The 24807-nt window shown below is 38.4% G+C and overlaps 1 protein-coding gene across 3 annotated transcripts in view; it reads right to left on the minus strand.

Annotated features, from left to right (window-relative positions):
* The window catches only part of MED13L (mediator complex subunit 13L), a 262154-nt gene that overhangs the window by 33875 nt on the left and 203472 nt on the right, over positions 1-24807 (minus strand). For all 3 annotated transcript variants that reach the window (XR_005084095.2, XM_053669761.1, XM_037156292.2), the window contains exons 5-14: positions 22590-22735; positions 19883-20074; positions 19317-19505; positions 15133-15298; positions 12945-13049; positions 8592-9323; positions 7542-7767; positions 6468-6573; positions 6028-6152; positions 3158-3257 (exon numbers count right to left, since the gene is read on the minus strand). Coding sequence is in view for 2 of the 3 variants with exons in the window: in XM_053669761.1 (XP_053525736.1) it covers positions 3158-3257; positions 6028-6152; positions 6468-6573; positions 7542-7767; positions 8592-9323; positions 12945-13049; positions 15133-15298; positions 19317-19505; positions 19883-20074; positions 22590-22735 (2087 nt within the window). In the remaining variant the exon portion in view is untranslated. The remainder of the gene's footprint in view (positions 1-3157; positions 3258-6027; positions 6153-6467; positions 6574-7541; positions 7768-8591; positions 9324-12944; positions 13050-15132; positions 15299-19316; positions 19506-19882; positions 20075-22589; positions 22736-24807) is intronic.

Below are 24807 nucleotides of genomic sequence, written 5' to 3' on the forward strand. Positions count from 1 at the left end.
CTCAAAGCAGAAGGCCATCAGCAGAAAGTTATACTTTTCTGAAACTTTATCACTATCCTCTTGATCCTCTAGATCCGAAAGGGTATCCAACCCACACTATGAATGTGGCCCAACACAGAATCATACATGTACTTAAAAACTTTTTTTTGCTCATCAGTTCTCATTAGTGTTTGTGTATTTAATGCGCAGCCCAACACAACTCTTCTTCTAGTGTGGCCCAGAGACGCCAAAAGGTTGGACTCGGTTGCATTCAGCGCCCCTTTAGGATTCGGTCTCGCATTAATGAAGTGAACAAAGCCTACGCACATTTTTCTTTCAATGACTGACTCCCTGAGAAGTCTAAGAAGGTAGAAGCAACTGGATGGAGTAACCACTTTATGAAAAGTTCTATCCCTACTACAAGTATGTATGAAATATTTCAGAATCATATAATAATTGTTACACAGCAAATTTTGCACAAAAAACCCAACAGGCGCTTATATGTTAGAAAAGAAAAATTGCTGAAAGCTCCAATGATGGTTTATGTACAGTAGGGTTACTCAGCTAGTTTGACATTTCCATAACATTCACTGTTCTTTTAGAAAATGGTTCCACGCTCTTTCCAAATTGATATTAAAATTAAACTTCAGAGTTAGGATTAACAGACCTACCTAGAATCAAAAGACAATTTATTGAGAATTAACTGAAAAAACGTATCTTTTAAGAAATACTGAGAATAATCCCTTTAAAAAGTTATTTGGACATACCTGAGGTTAACCATCATCATCAACAGTAACTCATTAAGGCACTGATTTTTAAAGCAAAGGGACATGTAATGAAATGCAGGATGTGGTTGTGAAACATAGCCACTAGGGGGTGCCCTGTACAGCAAATTCATTTATAAAAGCTGGAGCCACAAGTTTGAGTCAGTGATTTGGAATGGCATCTGATGTCCTAATTTCCCATGGTATTGCTCTGTCTAGCAACCTCTAAATTTAAACAGGCAATGGTAGCCACTGGATACATGCTGATGTGACTTCTAGCCCTGAATCAGAAGTTAATAGAGTAACTGCCCCTGCCCCCGCTGGACTGGAGTCTAAGGCCCAGCTGTCTCCAGGAGCAGCAGCTCCACCGCCCAGGTGCTCGGTCGCTTCCTCTCCGGGCCTCGGATCCTTCATCTAAAAGGCAAGCTTGATTAAGTGTATAATTCTCACCAGGCTTGGCTTCATTCCTTTGTCTATGGAGCGAGGGGAAAGCCTCCACCATATAGAGGCAGAAAAAAAGCCCCTCTGCATTCGAGAATTTTTACGTTTCCTAGTTAAACAATTATGTAATTCTGAATAATTGACCCTTTCTTGGCCTCAGGTACTTAACTTGATATTAAACTATACCTAGTTGTTACTGTGTGATTTTTTCTTCACTATTACAATCACAAAGGAATAACCATGGGCCTACTCAGAATCCACTAGCCACATAGCCTGCAGGGCACTCAAAACAGGGCTTGTCCACAGTGAGATGCGCTCATGGGTGTAAAATATACACCAGATTCCAAAGACTTGGTTCAAAAAAGAATGTAAACTATCTCAGTATCTTTTATAATACTGATTACATGTAAAAATCACAATATTTTAAAGGATATTGTCACTATTTAATGTGATTATTAAAATTAGTTCCCCATTTAAAAAAATATAACTAGTAGGAAATTTAAACCTGCTGTGTGGGGTCTCCCTCGTGGCCCGCCCTGTATTTCTACTGGACGGTGCTGTTCCAGACATTAACTTGTACGTCTGTCTCTCCACCTCAACGCACAATAAAGCCGCTGCCATGCTATGTTCACTGTCCTGTCTCGGGAGGAAATGCTGTGCACATACCTGCACATATGTACTTCGTACACATGAAAATAATCCTGTTGAGTCTTGTATTATCTGTATTTTCCTAATGCTGTATTTTTGCCACATTTCAAATTCATTAATTTTTATAAACTGTACTTGATCATAAAATATTGAGTAGCTTCCTTTTAAGACAATTCCATTCTGAATAAAAATGAGGGAAATGAGCGAGCATACCATGCACTTCACCAGGCAACGACAGTAAGCAGCAGGATGGTTGTGAGTGAATACTCTTGGACGAGTTATCAGACGTGTTAACGTGTAACATCGCCACATATCACTTAATGTCGGAAAGACAGAGGATTAACTGGTTTAATACAGAAAAAAATTCACTCAACTGACATATTCCATATGTATCTACTTTAACACTGGTTCTTTTAATCTGTGAGTTCCATGTTTGTAAAATTCTGCAGTGCAGAGTAATAAAAAAAGAAAAATGTTTAATTAAAAAAACTACAGCAACTGGCTGGCTATCATTATTCATTTTCATACATGTCACGCGTGAGAGAGCCTTGCATATTTTACACAGCTATGGATCCGCTAAAGCTGTCAAACCCAATCTCTGTGTTTTCACACTTCCACATTTCAGTAAATCAGCTCTACAGTTATAGGTTCATAAAACTTTTTGACTTATCCCTATGACACGGTGGTTTTTCCCCTCAATTTGTTCTCATTACCAGCTAAAGTTAATGAGAAGGTATTAAAGGATGATTTGCAATGAGATTATGTTTCCGCTTCAGAGTATCCACACAAGCTACACTTTCTTTTTTCCTGTAGAATAATGTGGTTTCTTAGGGTAAAGAATGACTAGAAAAAAGGAATTTCCTCTTTTTGTCAGCATACATAATATTAATCTCAAAAGGAAACACAAAAACTTCAATACGAATCAGGAAAAAAACCCACAGAAAACAAACAGTACTCATCCTTGTGTGAATTAAATTTATGAAAATGAAAACATTTTACACAAGCTCTTATAGTGGAGTATCACTCTGAAAAATCACTGTGCACTAGGAAAGGGCCATCAGAAAAACGAACCCAGAACATGTTTTTTACATTTTAAACATAGAAGTTAATTCCTAACTTCAAAACAAAGGGCAAAGGAATTCAAATTAAGATAGTATCTTAGCTGTCTGTCATCTTAGGGATGCCAGTTTACACAGGCTTAATTCGCAGTTAATACTTTGTTAAAAATAAGTAAAAAAGGAGAGGGATCCCACACGAGGCACTGCTGAGTAGACCCGACATGTATGGTACGAGCAGTAAGCCCAAGCTCCATTTCCTTTTCTTACTTGGTGGGTAAGGAACAGCAGCTCTTCCATCCTTCCCGAGGGGTCGGTCTTCAGTCCCAACCGCAGGCATTTTTGATGAACGAAGTGCAGGTGACACAGCCTAAGAAGAGAAAAAGAGGCTTCCTTCTTAAGTGCTCACCAAGTGAACTTCTAGCAATACCAGAGGACGGTGAAACAAAGAAGGTTACAAGCTTCTCAAGTACAAGGACCTGTGTGATGGAGTCTTCTCGTGATCTAGTGAGGGCAGACCGTGCCATCTAATCGGAGCACACAGGCCTTCAGTCAACCTTCCCTCTCAGATCAACAGAGGAGGAGTTCCAGGCACACAGTAATTACATTAGGGTGGCGACTCCAAGCAGTAATCGCCTATCAGTCTGGTTTTCCTTCTGTTTGGGAGAAGCAGCCAAAAGAAATGACCTCAAGCCCCGTCGAACGATTATTCTTTTTTTTTTTAAAGATTTTATTTATTTATCTTTAGAGGGGAAGGGACAGAGAGAGGGAGAGAAACATCAATGTACAGTTGCCTTTCGTGCATCCCCTGCTAGGAACTGGCCTGCAGGGAACCAGCCTGCAACCCAGTCATGTGCCCTGACTGGGAATCGAACCGCGATTGTCTGGTTCGCAGGCCCACGCTCAATCCACTGAGCTGCACCAGCCAGGGCCGATTATTCTTTTATTTTTTATCACACATACAAGAAGATGTATCATCTGCTCCTATATTCATAGTTACTGTCTATCTTCATAAAAAATAACCCTACCTCATAAAATATTGACATGTACACAGAAGGATTCAGTTGTTCTTCAAAACAAATTGTCTATTAGTAGGCAAGATAAACAACTGAAATTGGTGGCAAGAGAAAATAAAAAAGCAAAATAAAGCAAAGAGCGTCACAAATAGAGACTTTTTTATGTATACTTATTCAATGTCAGAGTTAAAATGTAAAATTCAAAGACATTTGAGATGAAAACCTGGACAACAGCATCCCAACACCAGATACCAGTAAATTAGCAAAATGATTCTAAGGTAAACTGTGCCCTTGATTAAATGCCAGGGTGAATATCAGAGAAATAAAAAGTAGATTGAAAATGTTCAGCTCCCCTGGTACAGTGACCTAACAAAGAATATATTAAAGAAACAAAGAACACATTGCTTCCTTTAGTCCTCAGTACTTCATAATTTAAACAGAGAGGAAGTACAATGGCTCACAACCACCAGAGATGGTGGCTCAGAACAGTACTGAGCTTTTCCGCAATGCTCACTTTTTTTTCTTTCCTTCCTTCTTCCTTTTTCCTTTCATGCTTTGTTCCCACCATCACCAGCAAAGCCCCTAACCTAACCCTCAGGATCATTAAAACCAATCCTAGGTAATGCCTGGCTTTAGGATGATCACCAAGTTCAAAAAGGATTTTCCACACCTGGATCAACTATAAGGAAATGTGTCCTTCCACCAAAGCTAGCCAATATCCCAAGGGATATGGCCACACTGCCATATCCCTTTCCTTCACGCAGCCTCTGCCTGAATTCAGGTTCTTGTGTGCTCCTGCTTTCTGTGTTATCAGACTGATGAAAACCAGCACTCCCTTCTACCAGGTCAGTTCCACTCACTGCAGCCTTCAGAGGAACATATTACTGGCAGTGTTCAAAGTCCACAGCACTAAGCATGGCCCAAAACCTTTCTAGTCCCATCAATCTTACCCATCGTTCAGAAAACAGACCAATGGAATGGTCTGTTCATTATCACCCAAAGCCCAGCCAGGTCATTCTTGTTGTGTAACCAAGACTCATTCCAGGCTCAAATTAATGTCCCTTCTCCACATCCCAGTCACCCAGTCTTTCACATTTCAAGCCATATCCACGTTTTGAGGCCATTATGATCTCATAATCTTCTAAGTACCTAAAATACTAATGATGTATAATATCTGTTAATCAGATACATTTTAGAGTAAGAAAGGGCTTTAGAAATCTGACTCCTGCTTAACCTTCCTTCCTTAAGTTAAGCACTATTCACTTGTCATTTTGTACTTGAGCATCCAGCATCTTTAGATTCAGGCTATTCCCCTCATTGCAATAGGCATAGTTTTAAAGTTATTTATATGTTGTTTCTCCTGAAGTCCATGGGTGTCTCAAGTATAAGAATGGTAATTTAATAATATCTGCAATCTCACGTACCTGCCACAAAGGAACTAATCATCAAATGATTAACAAATATGTAAAATAAATGAATGGCAAGGAAGATAAAACAAAAATAAAGGAAAAACAAGCTAGTAAACTGATTTCCTGGAAGAGAGACCCTATCTTACTAATCTCTAGGAACTTCAGAAATAACAGGCACTTCTACTGGCCCTGAGGTACTGAGCTGGTGAGGACAAGGACACACATTTCCTGACTCAGCACTATATTCTCCAAAGAGTCAGAATTAGTATCTGTCAATTTAATCACATGATGCCTTGTATTATTTAATGTCTATGTGCATAAATTATATTTCCCTGCCATGCTTCCGTAACCTTAAAAAGTATAGAGCATACTTGGATATTTTTCAAAATGTAGTGTGAAAGGGACTACATAATATATTTCTACTAGTCTTATGTAAAAGGATTTTAAAAAACAAATTGAGAACAATCTAGTATTTACACCAGAAATAACATTAATAAAGAAAAGCCATCAATAAGTAAAATCTAAGGAATGTTGTAACTACACTAGTAACTATTAGAATCCTTTCATAGTATACAAATATTTTTTGAAGAACACTCAAGAACCTGAACCAAAAGCCCACAAGTTTAGCAGACCAAACCATAAGAAATAGTTTGAAACACTGAGGTAAGTCCTTCCACTCAGGAACATTCTTTTCTGCAGCTACCGGCAGACTCACCCCGAGTTCGTCGTCATCAGAATTATCAAAGATGTTGTCTAAGTCGTGCAGGGAAGGCGCCAGATCTGTCACCTGCGTAAGGCTGCTGGAGCCGGCTCTGCCGGCAGCGTTATCCTGCCGGACATCTGTGGAAAAGGAGACGAAAGACAGAATGAGCAACTTCATTATGGGAGAAAAAGTGAGGAGAGGACACGGATCTCAATGAGCAACACCTGCCTGTGAATTTTTTCCCTATCTTTTCAGTTAAATTTAGAGACAATTATTTCCAAATATGTTTATCAGTTTTGAAAGGAACTGAAAAACAAACTATGAAAAATATACTAAGATGAGATCAAATTATTGCTATTACAGTAAGAATATAATTTTAAATTGAGAAGTACATCTCCCTTGCATTTTATTTTAGCAACAATCCAAGTGAGGCAAATAATCATGGTACACACCTGTTTTAGTAGCAGAACTGAAAATAGACATGGCATTTTTCCCATCAGGCACCGGCGTGGAATGACCTGGTGTAGTGACATCCTTGGTACCAAATCCATCCTCTGACTGTGTAATAAATTCAGCCAAACAAAATACATGAACACCAACCCAAAGTGTGAAATATGAGGGAGAACACAAAGAATTAGAGGGTAGAATGGAACTTGTTATGAGCACAAGTATGATAAACCATGGTCTAGGCAACCAAAAGAAATAAAAGATATGTCCCTATCCCTGAATGTAAATAGAATCAACCCCCCCCCCCAACTTTCCCCTCAGCCCTATGGAGTATTCTGAGTCAGGGTTTTATGCCTAAATGGTACTGGTGGCCTTTGACTGCAGACCTGCCACGGTGTCAAAAGCTGCCTTTAACAACATTTTGGATACTGAATCATGCTTCAAGCTTCCTAGATCTAGACAGATCTCTGTAAAGGAATCGCATTTCCTCTATGCTCAAGAATACCTCTTTGAATGGCCTAGTATTTTACAGTGTTTCAAAATTTAAGGTAAAGACAGCAGATACCTCCAGTACCCATTTCTGTGATAAGAAAATCAGTGAAATTAATACCAACGCAGTCTGGAGTGGTGCTCATATTAATTCAGAGAGAATCAGAAGTAAAGCGCTAGGCATGGAAAACACAGTAAGCGCACAACAAACAATAAATTTTGTTACTAACTTTTTTTCCTTTACGTCCTGGGTATTTTGGAATCATAATTAAAAGAAATGAGGAGGGAGCATAGGCCAACAAAAATTAGCATATGAGAGGAAACATGCACTGTACGAGCTGTAGCCTGGAAAATATGAGGCTTCATTAATGTTCGGCTGACTTTTAAACAAAGGCGAACCATGACATAAAAGGGAACCACACGCTGTTCGATACAGTGGTACCGAGAGCATGAGTATGGGGACAGAGCAACCAGGCACGACTACGTCAAACATTCTGCCTCAAGTTCTCCCACACGTGTTGCACTGACACGGGTGACGTGGATCAGAACCCACACCATGTCGGGCTCTCTCTCCGTTCAATGGTAGGTACCTTATTCTTTTTCAGGGAGTCTTTTTCCGCCCCTTGTTTGCATTTCTTGTTTGCTGTGAAGATGTATTTTATGTCACCATCCTCAAAGGTGTATGGGTCATTTACTTCTCCCAAACTGTCTCCAGGTTGTTGTGACAGAGGCAATGGGTCAAGGAAGTGGAGTGGCTGCATCTGGGGCTGCTTGTCATGCCAGATTTTAAACCGTTTATTAGGTTGTGCTAAGAGTCTAAAAGGGAAAATAAATGACAATTTAGGCGAGATAAAGTAAATAGATTAACGTCTTAAAAAGAGTAGCATTTATGATTTAAAGCATTTGTAAAGTTTAAATTAAAGTTAAAATTAATTCATCTTTATAGTATATTTCTTTTAATGACTACATTCAGAATTAAATAAAAATTAGTAGCCCTTGTCAGGAATACATGTTTTTGTCTCTCATTACACAGATTCCACTAAAAAGCACAGATGGGCTCAGGATAGACTGTTCAGGTTCAAATTCCATCTGTGCCTTTTACTAACAGCATAACCCTGGTTTACTCCTTAGCTACAAAATTAAGGTAGTAATATGGTTGTGGTGAAGATTAAATGAGATAGCCTGTGTAAACTATAAAGAATGAGTAGCTCAAAAGCACTATAAATATTAAGTATTATTACTAGACAGATGATCTGCAACTGAGTACATACAAAGCCTTCCTTCAAAGTGTCAAGAAACAAAGAAAGTACTGACTGGCACATGGAAAGTCTCGTAAAGCTATATTCTTTGATTAACAAACGCAGGCCCAAAACAAAGGAATGCTAACATATTAAATGTCACAATGAGACCTTTATATGCCAGCATGTTTAAATAATGGCATGTGTGTTAAACCCTGCAAACGACTAAGCACTGACTTTTAAACATTTTCCAAATGCAGCATCTAGAAGGGTGAAGAAAAGCCTCTTTCATTTTGGCCGAAAGAAGAGGAAGAAAGCCCCTCTCCCTGATTCATGGAGCCTGTGGCCTTGGCCCTTCTTTAGAGAGGTGCCCAGGTAGGACAGTGCGGGGAGTCGCCTTACCTTTGCAATGCAGTGCTCTCTGAGTTTACCTCCGTTTTGGCATCCCACCTCTCACCCTGGAGCTCTGGAGGGCGGAACTCAGCATCATCAATGGGTGGGAGGTGAAAACTATGCCACCACTTATCTGATGACTCCAGGTTCGAGGGCCTAATCCCACAATATAAGGCTGTCTCGCTGACCTCTGCCATCAGAGGCAGTCTTTGGCCTACGAGGACAGTTCTGTCATCCAGAGTAGACAACTGCTGGAGCTCTATCCCATTTCCATAGAGGGCTGGATTCACAGGGACGGACGGTGGGTCCAAACTCTCCGTTTCCTGACCTCGCGGCTGAGGGCTGAGTGTTGGCGGCAGAGGGGAAATAGGGGAATGAGGTGAATCCATAGGATTCAGATTCATTTGCTTGCTTGTATTTCTGGAAGGCACGGCCATTTGCTTATCATACTTCCTACTGCTAGACACCTCTAAGGAGGAGTCTATCCCTGCCAACCCTAGTTTCTGTCCTGGTGTATCCTGTTCCATGCATAACTCTTCAGCCACAGAGGGCCTATGATGAAATGGTATCAAGGGTCTCTTTTGCAACTTGTCTCCCTTTTCCTGTCTTTCTGTTGTTTTGTGCTTAGAAGAAGCAGGAGGTGGTAAAGATGAAGATGATGATGGTCCTGCATTGAACCCTGGTTGAGATATTGTGGGAGGTCGACTGGGTCCCATGGCACAACGTTTTAAAAGTTTATGCCTGAAACGAGAATTAAAATGAAGTCAACAAATACACAGAAGAAAATTACTGCATCATTATAATACTACAAAAGAGATGCCTCTGATGGGGTTATGTCTTTTTAACTACTCATTAGATGCACTAATACATCAAAAAGGGCTCTAGGTGTTAATTATAGTTTTAATGACTAAAAACTGCAAAACACCCTGATGGAAAGTGATAAATCAATCACATACAAGTTAAGAACATAAGAGATCGTCTTGAGAAACATAAACTCATACACTGCTAACCCCTACAAAATTACTGATTTGAAAAAAAATCCCCAAGTCTTTCACATTTTGTGAAGGCCTCAGATAATCTATTCATACTGCTTCTTAAAGCCAGAAGTTTTGAGATCACCTCCCAAAAAAGGAAAGAAAAAGCTTCTATTTTCCATTTCACAACACTTTGTTAACTCCAATGTAGAATCGTTTATAATGGCTTGTAGTATTGTTAATCAGGAATTCAATAACTGCAAAACTCTCCCCCAAAGTGTGAAACTAAGGTAATGAGTAATGAGGATGAGTCCTAAGAACACTGAATCGGCTAAACACATATGCCACTATCATCTCAGAAAGAGGGAAAAGGGGAACTTTGAATCTTGCAGACTCAAGTTAAAATCAGACAAGTGAAAAAGGCTGTTGTGAGTAAATACACATCCAAATTCCTATGAGGTATCCAGGCAGGAACACCAAGTCGGCTCCTACCCTGACACACTTCTTGGCAAGGATGGCTGTGAGAAACTGCTCAGTAAGAGCCCGTGATGATGCCAAGGTTTAATCTGTGCAACCAAGTTACATAGCAGGTCAGCTAGTTCCCCCCAATATATAAATCACTCCCAGGGAAAAATGTAAGCTCTCTAGTAACTCTCTGAGGCCACGAGGGTGGCATTAAATTACTGCTGCATTGCACTAAATGATGCCCTAGTGGGCAGTAAAATGGATTTGTGTGGCATAATGGGATGGTTTAGTGGGACAGCAGGATGGCCACCCTGCCTCATAAGGCCATTAAACAGTGTGAGGAGTGGACCATCCTATAATGGGTTTGGTAATCCTGTCGTAGATAATCTGAAAACACTCTTGCCAAAGTCTTTGCTCCTCTAAAAAACAAAAATCCTGACTTTGAAGAAGGCCCTTTAAGCACAAAGGTATTGTCAACAAAGCAAAGATTGTTTTGCAGTCCCCAGGGCAAAGTGCCAGGGTAAGAGATCAATGTCTCATCTGATAATATCTCAATTATACCTTCTAAGGGTGCTTATTTTAAAACTGAAGCTCTAAAAGTCTCTTCCAGACAACTTCTTGATTTGGATTTTCGCAGAGAGCATTTAACCACATCAGCCCTTTGACAGAGATTTTACGGTAGCCTCTTCAAAGTAAGGGCTTTTCTAAAAGTGAATAATCTTATACAGTCGTTTTTTTCCTACTGCATTTAATGACTTAGCTACATTGTGAAATGGTTAGAATTAGGGATATGCCAGTAAGGAACTGACAAGTACTGAAAACTTCTGAACAGAAAGAGACCTCACTGAAGCAGGCAGCAGGATGAGCAGCCTCAGAGGGCTAACCATACGGGTGGTCCAGTGGTGGAAGCAGCCAGGGGCAGGGCCAAACGGTGCTAAAATGCATGGAGGCTAAAAAAACGAGGGAAGTGGACTGTCTACAATAGACCTTTCAAAGGAAGGCATTATAAAATGCAATGATAACACTAATCTAGAAAATAAAGAGGAATAAGTAAATGATGAAGTTCCTAGACTGAGAAAATTATGATAAAAATGACAATAGGGTACCTGCTTTGGGAGGTACCCCCCAAAATACAAGACTAGAGTACCTGTGAGAAGTCAGGTGTATAGATCATTATTTGGGAGTCAGTGGACAGGAATGCATAACTGAAAGAAAGATCGCAGGTATTCAAGGTATTGGTGAGGAAACACAGCAGTAACTCCAGAAGACCAAAAAAAAAAAAAAAAAGAGTAGTATTTGCTTGTTTATACTTCAGGTAAAAATAATTCAAGGTAGAAAATAAAAATGTAATGTAAGTCAATAAAAGGATAGTTTTTTAAAAAGTGAAAACGGAGCCCTGGCTGGTATGGCTCAGAGGACTGCGCACTGGCCTGCAAACCAAAGGGTCACCAGTTCAATTCCCAGCCAGGTCCCCAGTAGGGGGCACACAAGAAGCAACCACACACTGATGTTTCTCTCCCTTTCTTTCTCCCTCTCTCTAAAAATAAATAAAATCTTTAAAAAAGAGTGAAAAAAATTTTAATAAGTGAAAAAGGAAAAGAGAAAGAAAATATGATAAAGGAAGAAACAGTTAGATACACTAAAATTCCTATGTACTTTCTAAAGGTGAGATAAACCTTGTCTATGAGCTGTTTAAAAACCAACGTTAACTGGAAAATACTTGCTGTCAGACTCTGCACAATGGCCTAGAGACCAAAGTAAAAAAAGTATTCAACTGCTACACCACACTGATTCTGAGACTAGAGATTCTCTCATGCTCAGAGACAGGTCCCTTAATGAGCAAATAACTTCTTAGAATGCCCTCCTTGAAAAACCGATTATGGGTTTCACCAGGCTGATCCTTAGAGAATTTCTCAACAAAAAGGTGACTGCAAGGCAGAGCTTGATAATAGGGGATCAACTTAAGGGGAAGACACGAAGAAGGGGTCAAATTCCTGAAAGTATGCACACACACCAGGTCTCCACACATTCCCAGGGGGCAAACTGACCACCTCCCTTCCCCAAAGCCAATTTATTTATGCCACATAAGAACTCCAATCTAAACCAGAGAATTGAATGGATGGCCATCTTTTAAATATACTTATCTAAACTTTTTGTAAGTATTGAGCACTACTAAATGTGAAAACATATATTGGGAAGCAAAAAAGCTACTCTAAGTTGTTCATTTATTGAGTGAATCACCAATAATGCAGGTTCTAACAGTCAACTAAGAGGGGAGGTGAAGGCTGACATACACTTGAGGATATTTAAGAACCCTAATGAAAACTCATGACAATAAGGTTTTTTACCACCACAAAGAGTGGTAAGTCAAGGAAGTATCCATGAAGAGTACAAAATTTTTCTACAGAAAACAATTTGGGGTCCTATTCAAATATATAAATGAATGAGCAATAATCTTAGCTTTCACAGATGTTGTTACAAATACCTGCCTCAATCATCAAAACACACCACAACCCACAACAAAACATATTATCTATGCAAGATCTATTTAATCTAAATTCTAGTAACTCAAGCCAACTTGTTTAATATTTGTCTCTACTTAAAAATTAAGAATAGTTAAATGAACTCATTTAAAGGGCAAGAGATTGTCCAAAGAAATGCCTTTAGTTTTGACACAGCTACTGTAAGAAATCTGTGAGAACAAACTGATTCACAGATCAGCTGTCTAAAAAGCTTCTTAGTTCTCAGACCCGACAATAAAACTGTATCGTCTGCATATAAGAACAGACCTAAACGTTTTTTCTCTACTGGAGAAGGAAAACTTAAAACACAACAACTAGAAAGAAGGGGTCTGAGGCCAGGAGAGAGACGACTAAATGTGCCGCCACTTCATCAGACAAGCGGCTGCCCTCTCTCTACCCACCTAGAGCAAGAACAGCCGACTCTTTGGGTTGGATCCACAAAATCCCAAGCAGCAGGGTTGTTAGCAGGCTCTTCTTCAAGAGTTGGAGTTGACATTTGGCTCCTCCTAAAAAAGGTTTAAAATGTGACTTGTGCAAACATCGTAGCCCTGGAGAGAAAAAACTATTTAAAATATCTGAATACATTTTACATAGTAATGGTATCCTGCAGATAGTCCAGAGCAACTCAAGAGGGGGAAGAGGACTGGGGTACAGTAAGGGAGGCTACTACTTGTTTTATGCACCAGAAGAAGCAGGATTCAAAATGTATCTATTTCAGTTTAATGCATATTTTAACACAGACAATACACATAGCAATTAAAACACTATCTGGCACTATCTGTTGCTGCTCTTTAAAAAGCTGCCTAAATTTTGCAGAAGTAACCTAAATTTTTAAAAATTATCTTTTCACAGCATCTGTAAATTATATGTCCTTCAATAAATGCAACTCCTATATTTGCTAGTATTAAGGGCAGCACTCCAAACTTGTAATGTGAACTATAAGAAACAAAAATATCTCCTACATGTCACTGACAACTGGTAGCAAAGCAGATGCTTATTATGACAGTGAAAGTAAGAACACTGGACCACATTTTTTATGGCTGATTTTGCTATAGCTGATACTGCAAAGTGTTTTAATGATGACTCTGCAGGGAATTCTTTTGGTCTCCACTGTTCCCTGCCTTTCTGGGTGTCTCACTTCCCTGTTCTGCGCTGCTGATAGAGGGGATATGGTCTGTTAAGAGTTGAAGGGGATAAAAGGCTAATGGTGATAAAAAAAAATCAAAGATGGTAAATGAAAGGAAAAAGAAAATGTTAAGCTGGAAATTATCTAGGCATTGCAGATAGAAGAAAAACATCTGTACCAATTATTCTAAAGGAAAGGATCATTTTTTTAAGTGACTAGAAGTAACTTTTTAATTCTAGAATGTGACATATGATTTTTCATGACTACATCTCCTTCAGCAGCCTACCTTAGAACCAATTCATTAAGAAATAAATACATGGTATGCATTTGCTAAAAGCTAGGTCCAAACGACAGGTTCTAAATCTGTATATAAAACACTAAATAGTAGTCACTAAGAAACATCTGGCTTTTACATGTGTAGTTCTTAGAAGTTATTGGCAAGAATATCTATATTTATTCAATTCCAGAGAATCAAAACTCATTTGTTTACTTGCGTCAGTTAAGCATATGGTCATCTCCATCTGATATCGAAACAGATATGAAAATATGCTGAATATGTTTACGTAAATCTTGGTAAGTGGAAAAGCATTTACTGACCACTGCCTGTCATCATCATTCATGTAATTAAAATAATCACCAGTAATCTCTTATAATCAATTCTCCCTCTTTTCCAAAAGTATGTTAAGGAAGGGAAAAATGGTAGGCAGACAAGGATAAAAGGAAGGAGGGATAAAAGAAAGAAAGGGAAGAAAGGAAGGCAAGCTGGATAGAGGAATAAAAAGAATACGGTTTCCCCAAATCAACAAACAGAAGTACAGCAGCTGGTAAACACCCCTCTAGCTGTCGATTAAAACATAAGGCACCCTGACCAGTGTGGCTCGGTTGGGCATCAATCCGCAAAGTGACAGGTTGCCATTCAATTCCTGGTCAGGGCACATTCCTGGGTTTCGGGTTCAGTCCACAGTCGAAGCACATATGGGATAGGCAACGGATCAATGTTTCTCCCCCTTTTCTCCCTCCCTTCCCCTGCCCCTTCTAAATGTAAGTAAATAAAATCTTTTAAAAAATAAATAAAACACAAGGCCAATGTGTAACAGAACACAAGGCAAAGGTCATTTCCCTCTGTAAACAGGAAACACTTATAAATTGGCATACAAAGGAAAACCAAACCCACTGATGACTCTCCTGAGCCATCTGTGCTAATAAATGTCAGATGAATACCACGCCGACATGAGACGATTGGGAACTTCAAAATTTCCTGAATCATCAAATCAAGTGAAATTATCAATTTATTTTAACGTCTTAGTTTTGAGTTTTATCCTGTTATGTGCAAAAAGATGCAACGCCACTGCAATGACCCCTCAGGTCTGGTCGGACAGCAGTGCAACACAACTGGCCCTCCTTGTGCAGTAATCAAGGAGTTGGTGAGTAAACACAATCCAGATGGAACACGGAAAACATACTTGGACTGGGTTCTGTTGAGGATGCATTCCTTCCAGACTCGATGGACCATGTGATTGTGGAGTTTTGGAGGAATCTTCCCCGATCTCTTTGGACTGTGCATAGTTATCATCCCCCCGTCTTGGGAACCTAAGTGACTGGCAGCATTCTGCACACCTCCACTCTCACCTGGAAAAGAGAACTTGGAACGTCATTTTTCTGAAAGTGTCTTCGAGTGCAGAGACTGCTGGCTTACTTAACATACACATTTTAATTGTTGAAACTCATGCCCATTACCCCCTTGCATTAACACTATCTGTAGCTATGTGTATAATTTGTGTCAGTATAGCCTTTTGGGGGGCATTTTGTATGACTCTTTGCAGTAACCACATCAATACTCACAATCCTTCACGAGCACACCCATACAGAGGAATTCCTCCTCTAAAGGTACTAAAGATAACTTACACAGAAGGGTTCATACATCGTAATATCAGTGATACAAATGTGCGTGGGCTGCTTTGAATTTTTAAATCCCAATGCGGTACATAAGTTTAAAAGAAAAACACAATAGTATAGGGAGCTTTGTGCTTGTTCAGCTAAATGGTTGTGCACCTACTGCACACAGTGACCCAGGGAGAAGAAAAAACTTAATGGCACAAAGATTTTAATGGGTCAAATCTCAAATTTGTATTTGGAAGTGTTTGTCCTTAATGCCTGACACTAAGAAAGCTTAGTACCAAAACACTGCAAGAGGCTGTCTCAACATTTTATATCAGAGGATTAAAAATTCACTTGTTTCTCTCTAACTCCACTTTGTTTCTCCAACTACAGTTGGTATGTAATCCATTTCTTTCTATTATGTCCATTACGACTGCTGATAATAGTGACTATTGGTCATGTCATGAGTATTTTATTATTTCTACCTCACACAAAACCAATACTGAAATCAACTTCCAGTATTAAATTTCAATTACATTCATCTATTTGATTTCATAAATACACTGTGGATTTTACTCTGAATAGAACTATAATGCAAAACACTTTGACCAAAATAATGAATTTTAAGAATCTAGAAACCTCCACTCTCATCTGAAAAAGAAAGAAGTAACCTATATAACAAACTAATATTCTTGATACAAATGCAACAAAATCATCAAGCTGAATGGTTAGGCTTGGCACTATTTAAAAAAAGAAAAAGAAAAAACAGAGCCCTGGGTGGTGTAGCTCAATTGGTTGGAGCATCGTCCAGTATACAGAAAGCTTGCAGGTTCAATTCCCGGTCAAGACATGTGCCTAGGTTGTGGGACTGGTCCCCAGTCTGGGCATATACAAGAGGCAACTGATCGGTATTTCTTTCTCACACAGATGTTTCTCTCCCCCTCTCCCTCCCTCCCTTCCTCTCTAAAATCAATAAGCATGTCCTCAGGTAAGGATTTTTTTAAAAAAGGAAAAAAGGAAAAACAGAAGGGAGGGAGGGGGGAGGAAAGAACTCCAGCTGCTTACATTCTAAGAAACTGAAGCTTTCTTGTTCCCCAGAAAGTACTGTCATATTACAAATGAGATAAAGGAGACAAGAAATTTGGCCTTTATTGCTACCTTTTATCTGAAAATGTTCTTGACTTAGTTCATTGTGCAAAATAATTCATTTTCATTTTACAATGGACTTTCAAATGTCTACTCTAAAACTAAGCCAAGTGAAGAAACAAATAGCAGAAGTTGTTAACAGAGCCCTTGGCCCCCAAGACCCTACAACATAGCTAAAGAGATGACATGCCCAAGCTATTAAAGGAAGCAATTTATGATCAATATATGAGAGGGGTAGGGAAAACAAGCCACAGAATCTTTTGTGATTCAATTTGGGTTAATACTTTTCAGTGGCTTTTAATGATTTAGCTGAAATGCAGGTGATAACTTAAATGGAATTAAATAAGACTTATACTCTATGTTGTTAAGTGCATGTTGAATGCTGTTTCTTACTGATGTCTCCACAAATAGAAGAGGCATGCTGGTGTGCCTATCCACAAGCGATTTCACCAGAACTAGTCGGCCTATATCCCCCGTGACTCTAGGCAACTCTTCACCATCTGTGAGGGCAAAGTAACCCACGCTGTCTATAGCCACAAAAACACGGCAATGCTCCAAAATGGTCAAGTGCAGAACAACATGGCTAAGCAGGACTCTTTCTGATGGAGCATTAAGAGGTCTAGGCTGTAATTCAACATATGATATAAACATTTGGACAAATTCATTTTACAACAAAGATTCCAGTAGCTTTTATTTAGGTTTTTTGTCTGCTTGTTTTAGGGAGGAAGCCTGAGGGGATTTATTTACCCAGGGCCCAGCACAATGACACACAGAGTGAGAGGGAAAGAAACTGGAAGATCTGCAGCTATGAAGTGCACACTGGAATGCAGCACAAACAAAACGCCCTGGTTTTAAGTTATGAAATATAGAGTTCTGAACTGGCATTATGCACACAGCAGGCCTTCAATTTTAAGCTGAATACAAACTTCACTATCAGGCAAAATAAATAAACAAAAATGAATGACAGCTTATATCATGCAATGGTTAAAAACCTTTAAATGAAATGTGTTTAAAAACTTTTCAAAATACTGAAATTTCTAGTCCTTCTTTACTACATCTTCTCTGTGATGACTTTTATAGAGGACTATAAAAGTAGTTTTTCTTTTTTCAGTTTAAAGTGTTTTAATAAAAATTGGTTGAGCAAATCCTTTCATGAGGAACCATCTAAATTCTCTGTGCTACCATGTTAAGAGGTGGATGCATATTATTTTCACCATCTTAGAAACTACTTGGCTCTTAAAAACAGAAGCTATGTGCTGCGCATTACTGTATCTCCCACATAATGTCTGAGTAATTCCTTACAGAGAGCATCATGTGTGCTGAAACTGGACTTCTGTAAGTTCTGTAAGAAACTGCTGTAAGTCCTTGTCCAACCATTCATACACCGCGTAACTGTTTACATGGCACTGTCAGGTAGAACAGCTAATACACATCCCAACCCTGTTGTGCATGTGGTGTATTACAGAGCAGGAAAGTGAGGTTCGGAACAAATTCATAGCTGTAGACAAGTTATTAAAATTAGGTGTGTTCAATTACACAGTCTACATTCTCAACATACAGTTTAACAGAATGATCACTATCTGCCAAGTACCATGCTAGAAACTAAAATATCGTTATCAAATGCTCATGAAAACTACCAAGTTAGTATGTCTCATACTTGAGAATGTTTTCAAAGTTTAGCAACCAAGACTTTATTTACTTTGATGGTTCTGCCAACCTGGCCCCCCATTAAATGCTTATAAGTAACCTCATTTCAGCTCAAGTATGATGAACAGCTTTTCCTTAGTGTCTAGATTTCCAATTAAAGTCAACTACCACAAAATTTAATATATGAAATATACTATTCAACAAAGAAGGAAAAATCCTCCTAATTTAAATAATTTCTTGACTCTTCCCTGAAGGAAAACTTTGTCAAAATTTTCCTATTTTGACAGTATTTATCATTAATGTAGAGAGGTTACTGGTAGAACAAATCATTACTCAGAGCTCCTGAATGCTAGCCTAACTCTGTAACAGAAAAAGAACTATCCAAGACACGTCCCTGCCTGGCAATGGTCAACTGAGAAAGATTTCACCACTGTATGATTTAGGGGTTTTCCACTGGCTTAAAAATAAGAAAGCAGCCTCCATCTTGTCTCCTGCGCACATGCGCACACACATGTGTATTAAGCAGCAGATGTGTGTGTAGAACTTAAGAGAAACAACTAAACTGTTTAATTGGAGTAAAAACTAAAATTGTGAAGCACATAAATTCTATTTGTTTAAATTTTTCCTTTTCCACCCTGGCTGGTGTGGCTCAGTGGACTGAGTGCCAGACTGTGAACCAAAGGGTCACCGGTTCAATTCCCAATCAGGCACATGCCTGGGTTGCTGGCCAGGTCCTGGGTGGGAGGGTACACGACAGGTAACCACACTGAAGTTTCTTACCCTCTCTTCCCTCTCACTAAAAATAAATAAATAAAATTTAAAAATAAATCATTTTTTCCTTTTCCATTTTGTAAAATGCCCATGTTACTCTAACCTCGATCTCTTCCACTAGGAATTTCTCGTGTTCCAGGGCAAGGGAATGACATATGATCTTTTGGGATCTCTTCCATCCAGGACACCGCCAGCCCGTACTCACCTACGACGGCCTGCTCTGGAGAGGTGGGAGGGGTAAGAGGCATCCCACAGTTACTCGGGTCCTTTACACCACCAAGTCCCTGCTGCCCAACTGCAATATGGCCTCCAGCACTGGCAACACTCTGAGGAACCGGGATGTCGTTCTGAGAGATCAAAACAAAAGCTGAAGGATAAACCATCCGCACACCACCTGTAAGGAAAGAGCAGGGAAAAATCAGGCCTGAGAAAAACTTCACACTAGACTGCCAACTTCACTATGCCAGTGGCCAGAGTCAAAGACTCTCCAGCAAAAATGAGACACTCATTAGGTACTACAAAAAGGTTCACTCTTCCATAAGTTAATAGCTGTTTAAACATGTGCTCCGACATTATGATAATAGCATTTGGAATACAGGGACCATTGGTGCTTCAGGCAAGATAACTACACAGCACAGACCACTGTGTCAAGAGAATTAAAAAATGGGAAAATTATGGAGATCATTTTTGATGAATCTGGGTGATTATCTTTTTAAATTAAGGAAGATGAAGAAGAGAATAAAGTTCTTCAGGCAAAATATTTTCTCTTACCAACAATTACTTCGACTGCCACGGGGAAATCATCATCATATCCCAACTCCTCTTCTTTCAATTCCTCTTTCTTTTTCAGCACCATTGGGTAGAAATACTGCCATTCCTCGATCAACTTACGGGTGGCTGGGTCTGACATCTTGTATGCTTGGCCTGTTAGTGTGCCGTTCAATCCATAAGGACTTACCAGTACTAGGGCAGAGAGGAAAAATGTACGTTACAGATCGGAGCTACAATTCCCACTGAAGTGTAATGCTACATATGTGGTAATTTTAGGTTAAAGTGTAGCATCATTTAATGTATATTGTGCTTTATTTCCAAATTCCTTTCCAAGTGTGAATTTTAGAAGTTTCTCTTTTTCTACTTATTTATATGCCTCTCAACTCACATCAAGTTTTCAAGGAAATCAAATGGGGGAGATCTAATGCTATTAGACAGCTACATCAACACACAATATATAAGCTGCCTATATACTAAAGCTTACACCCATCTGTTTGCTAATAGCTTATACAATGTAAACACTAAATCTTCCTTAACAGAAGAAAAGCATTCAATATATATACAACCCCAAAACCTGTCAAGAACTTTACTTAACATTATTCCTATGGTTCCCAACACTTCCTAAAATCTGTTGTAATTAAAAAATAATGTATAAACAAAACTTTTAACAAACAAGGCCTAATTTACCAACTCTAAAATACAATGCTTAGTTATAATTTTAGTTATGACAGTTTTAGAGGTCTGTTGATAAAATGCCTCCTAATAAAACTATTTCACTGAAGTAAAAGGAATCGAAATCCTTTTTCTTTTAGTATTTGACCTTGATGTCATTTTCACTGAGCTAGACACAAAATGTAATTAACACAGTACTGTGTAGAGCCCAGCCAGTTCTTAGCCTCGGGGAATTTCAATCACCCAAATAACACTTTTCTGGGGATAAAAGTCACTTTTTCTTACTCCAATTTTTTAAAAGTCTCAATGTAGTTATTAAATAGAATTTTTTGATGGCTTCTTTTTTTAACAGCTGGATGATATATCACATCAAGACAGAGATGCTGCAGACGCCACACCTTTCTCAGTGCCTTTCTACTGTTCCTTGCTGATTCAAATGGGATACAATTACTGACTCCAGTGAACACATTTAATCAAGGGCAATTTTCCTGTATCAACACTGCTAGTAAATTCCCACGTCAAGATTGTTATGTTCACTACAGTTATCTATAGGCCAGCACCTGCCCTAAGAATGTACCTCCTCCACACTAGTCATGGGAAATAAGCAGGATAATGTCCCACGAAAGTCTTCTATGATTTGAGGCATTAGTAACAAACTAGTAAGATTTAAAATAAGTGATCCATAGGGACCTGGTATTCCTAAAAGTATCTTTACCAACTTAGGTTAACTACTTTCCCTTTAGAATAGTATTTCTTTTTGTTATCATAAATGAATGTTTTAATTTTGAGTGATGAAGTCTAAAGTGAAGTCAGATGGCCCTTGGCACCTTCACAGTCAAGGAAACACAGTACTTAGTCCTGGTAATTCACAATATGCACACACTGTACAACTCTCAAGTGCATGGTTCGAGAATTAGGTTTGCTTCATAGCAGTTCATACATAAAACACCTCAAATTACAGAATAATAAGAAATACAGCTTAAAATGTGTTGCAGGGGGTGGGGAGCTAGGTAATAATTAGGACACAGTTAAGTGAGCATTCAATGTTCTTTTTTTCCTTTTAAAAAAAGCTTAATTATCTTCAGGGCAAGAAACAGATGCTTTCATCAAATTAAATCAGAATCATCTGTAGAAAACCAAAAGGCAATCATAAATAATATGAAGGATAAACATTCATGACAGGCTGTTACATCAATAAAAATACTTCAGTCGTGTCTGTTAAAATACCAGTGTTTTAAAAATTATACTGTGTGCTATCCTAAGACTATTTTAATCAGACATTGCTAGTACTGATACATTAGACTGAACCAAAAAGGGTATTTCCATATGGTTCAATCTAATATTAAAACATTTAAAAAGTTACCCATAGAAAATTCTGAATTCCAAAGACAAAACCAAGATACACAAAACGCACAATCAGAGACAAGGAACAGGGAGTTATTTTGGTGATACTTAGGTGATAAGCTGATACTTAATAAAAATATGATTGCATGTTAAATCACAACAGAATGCCTACTATCAATGTAGTCTATAAAAGAAAATAAGTTATTAATATTGAAGAAACTATCTAATACACAACTCTAGAACTATGATTTTGGTTGAAATTTCAAATACTAAGTCTAATAGTAATTATCTGCAAGTTATTACATTCTTAAAATCATGGAATGAACAAAACAATAGAAACCTTTAATTTATAATATTTGTCAATTACTCATTGAATTATATTTTTCAAATACTCATTGATCTTCCTTTGTCCTGAAGGAAATTCTCTATAATTATTTTTCAATACAACTTCATTGCAAATATGAGGAACTTTCAGCCAAAACAAACAAACAACCCCTCTCCAAACTTTAGCAAGCAATTATTATTTAATTGTGAGATGTTGGTCTTTCCTTTCTTCTTCAGAAATCAACCCTTATGCTTAACTTTAAAATGTCCATTTAGGAGAACATTTCATTCTGCAAGACTTCACTGGGCACGGTGGCTCCCCACTGAATGGGGAGGGCTGGACAGCACAGGCATCCCCTCTACTTACCTTGAAACGGTGCCGGTGAAGACTGAGCCATGTGTATATGTTCCTCATTGATCAAATAAATTGGCTGATGCTGGGCAATCTCCACACTTGTGCATACATTACTTTCCCCGTGGAGAAAGAACGTGAAAGCACAGGACAAATGCTCACTAAAAAAGAAACAATGAGAAACTCAACTCTACATTTTGATAAAAAACAGATGCTAGGCACAGGAACCACAGATGGGATATAGCTTACTGTATCAACCATCCAGCAAAGCTGGCCTCTAATGATAAATTTCCAGTTGATTGTGGACAACATAACAATAACTTGTTGGCAAACTAAATTAAAGGTGTCGCATAAACCTGAAAAATTAGTTATGTAGCATTGTGAAATTTTGAAAGTTACCGTGCAGAATGCTTCCTGCTTCATTTGCATAAAGTCTCCTGTGCTGACTCATAAACTCCCAAGAACAGAAAAAGAGTGACATTTTTCTACCTTCTCATGTACTAATATCTGAACTGGCTTTTAGTTGATTCTAGGGAGAGTAACAAAATAGTTTTGCTTAGGTTTGGTATGACATAACAATAACATCAAACTTACAAGCTTACAACACTACAGTGAGGTTAAAAGTGTTGATTTTAAAATAGCAATGAAAGACACTACTGTACATAAATTCCCAATGTACAATTACTAAGGTAATTCAAGTGTCTAAATGAGCCAGTAATCTATTACATTTATGTTTGCAATTGACTTCTAATCACAAAACTTTATGAAAGCATTCAACACATCCCAGGTTTCCACCCAATTAGCTAAAAATTGACAAAAACTATGTGTTTTGAAAAAATAATTTCAAAATTACTATAGAGGCATAGTATATCAAAGTTGTTAACTCTGGCTCTAAGCCAGCCGTAACATCTCCATTTCTCCAGACACCTTGTAAGAACATGTGGCTGATGAACCAAATCACTGTAGGCCAGGCAACCACCATTTAAAAAATCATCCCCAAAATTTGCTTCTTTTCCAAAGTTACTGAAAATATTATAAAGTACATTTTGAGTAGTACTCAAAACATGAAGTTTTGTTAAAGTTAAAAAATCATAAGGCTTTAAGGAAAAATTGAATAAAAATGATAAATGTCCACTCTATCTCACAATGAAGCATATACATTCTTCCTCGACAAGTATGTTAAGATACCCTGAGAAAATTGTGTTTTACGAGAACGTGAACTTCCATCAATAGGTAACACCCAGTCTTGGCATATGGGTATTTAATACAACACAGTAAACTTAAGACAGTAACTAAAATTTATTTAAAATGCTTAAAAATTTCAACATCCCCTTGATACTATACTTTTTGAATTTCAAGTTCAAAATGAGAAAACTATGCTATGAGTATAAAACAGTATCAATAATAATAAAGCAATGTCCTTTGTTCATGAAAATGATACCAGAAACATATCTTCAATAAACAACATTATGCCTGGCACATAATCGGGATTAAAATATAAGTTTGCTGATAATGAGCTGGTAAGTTTTCCATCTATAAATTTCAGTGAGGGGGTTTGAACCGACGTATCCCTATTTGTGCCCACTATCCCATATAGTCAACAGCATATTTATAAAACAACTGGTTAGAGTTAGAGATACTGAGGGGGTAGCACAGAGAAAGTTCTCTTTTCCACTGATTCCAAGCTGTTCATGAAAAATGCAGTCAGTATTTATCCTTCAGCTAGTAAGTGCAATGGATGGTGCAAGGAGCCTGAAGTGATGCTGAATAAAACATGGCCCTTGCAATGAAGGACCATATAAGCTAACAAAAGATCGAGATGAACCCACATCAATAAAACGAAGCCAGGCAAATACAGAAGTAGAAAAGAAAACCAATATGTGATAGGAAGGCAAAGGCATATTGATTTGTTCAATTTGGAAGATCCAAATACTTCAAGGCCACAAGAACCAGTAAAAATAGGGTCTTAGTAGTACAGAGAAAAGGTGAGAGAGACAGCAGGAGGCAAGGAGTAGAGTAGCCAAGAACAGAATATACTGGGTTGCCCAAAAAGTCCATTTAGTTTTTTGTGTAAAATAAAAGACACATTTTTCATTTTCACCAATAACTTTACTGATTTGGATATTCTGAGTATGTCGGCTATCTCCTGCTGTTGGCTTCTAGTGGGTAGAGGCCAGGGGTGCTGCTAAACATCTTCCAATGCATAGACAGCCCCACAGCAAATAATTACTTG

The sequence above is a fragment of the Artibeus jamaicensis genome, unplaced genomic scaffold (assembly GCF_021234435.1).
Source record: "Artibeus jamaicensis isolate MK-2021 breed Jamaican fruit bat unplaced genomic scaffold, CSHL_Jam_final contig_525, whole genome shotgun sequence".
Classification (NCBI taxonomy): domain Eukaryota; kingdom Metazoa; phylum Chordata; class Mammalia; order Chiroptera; family Phyllostomidae; genus Artibeus; species Artibeus jamaicensis.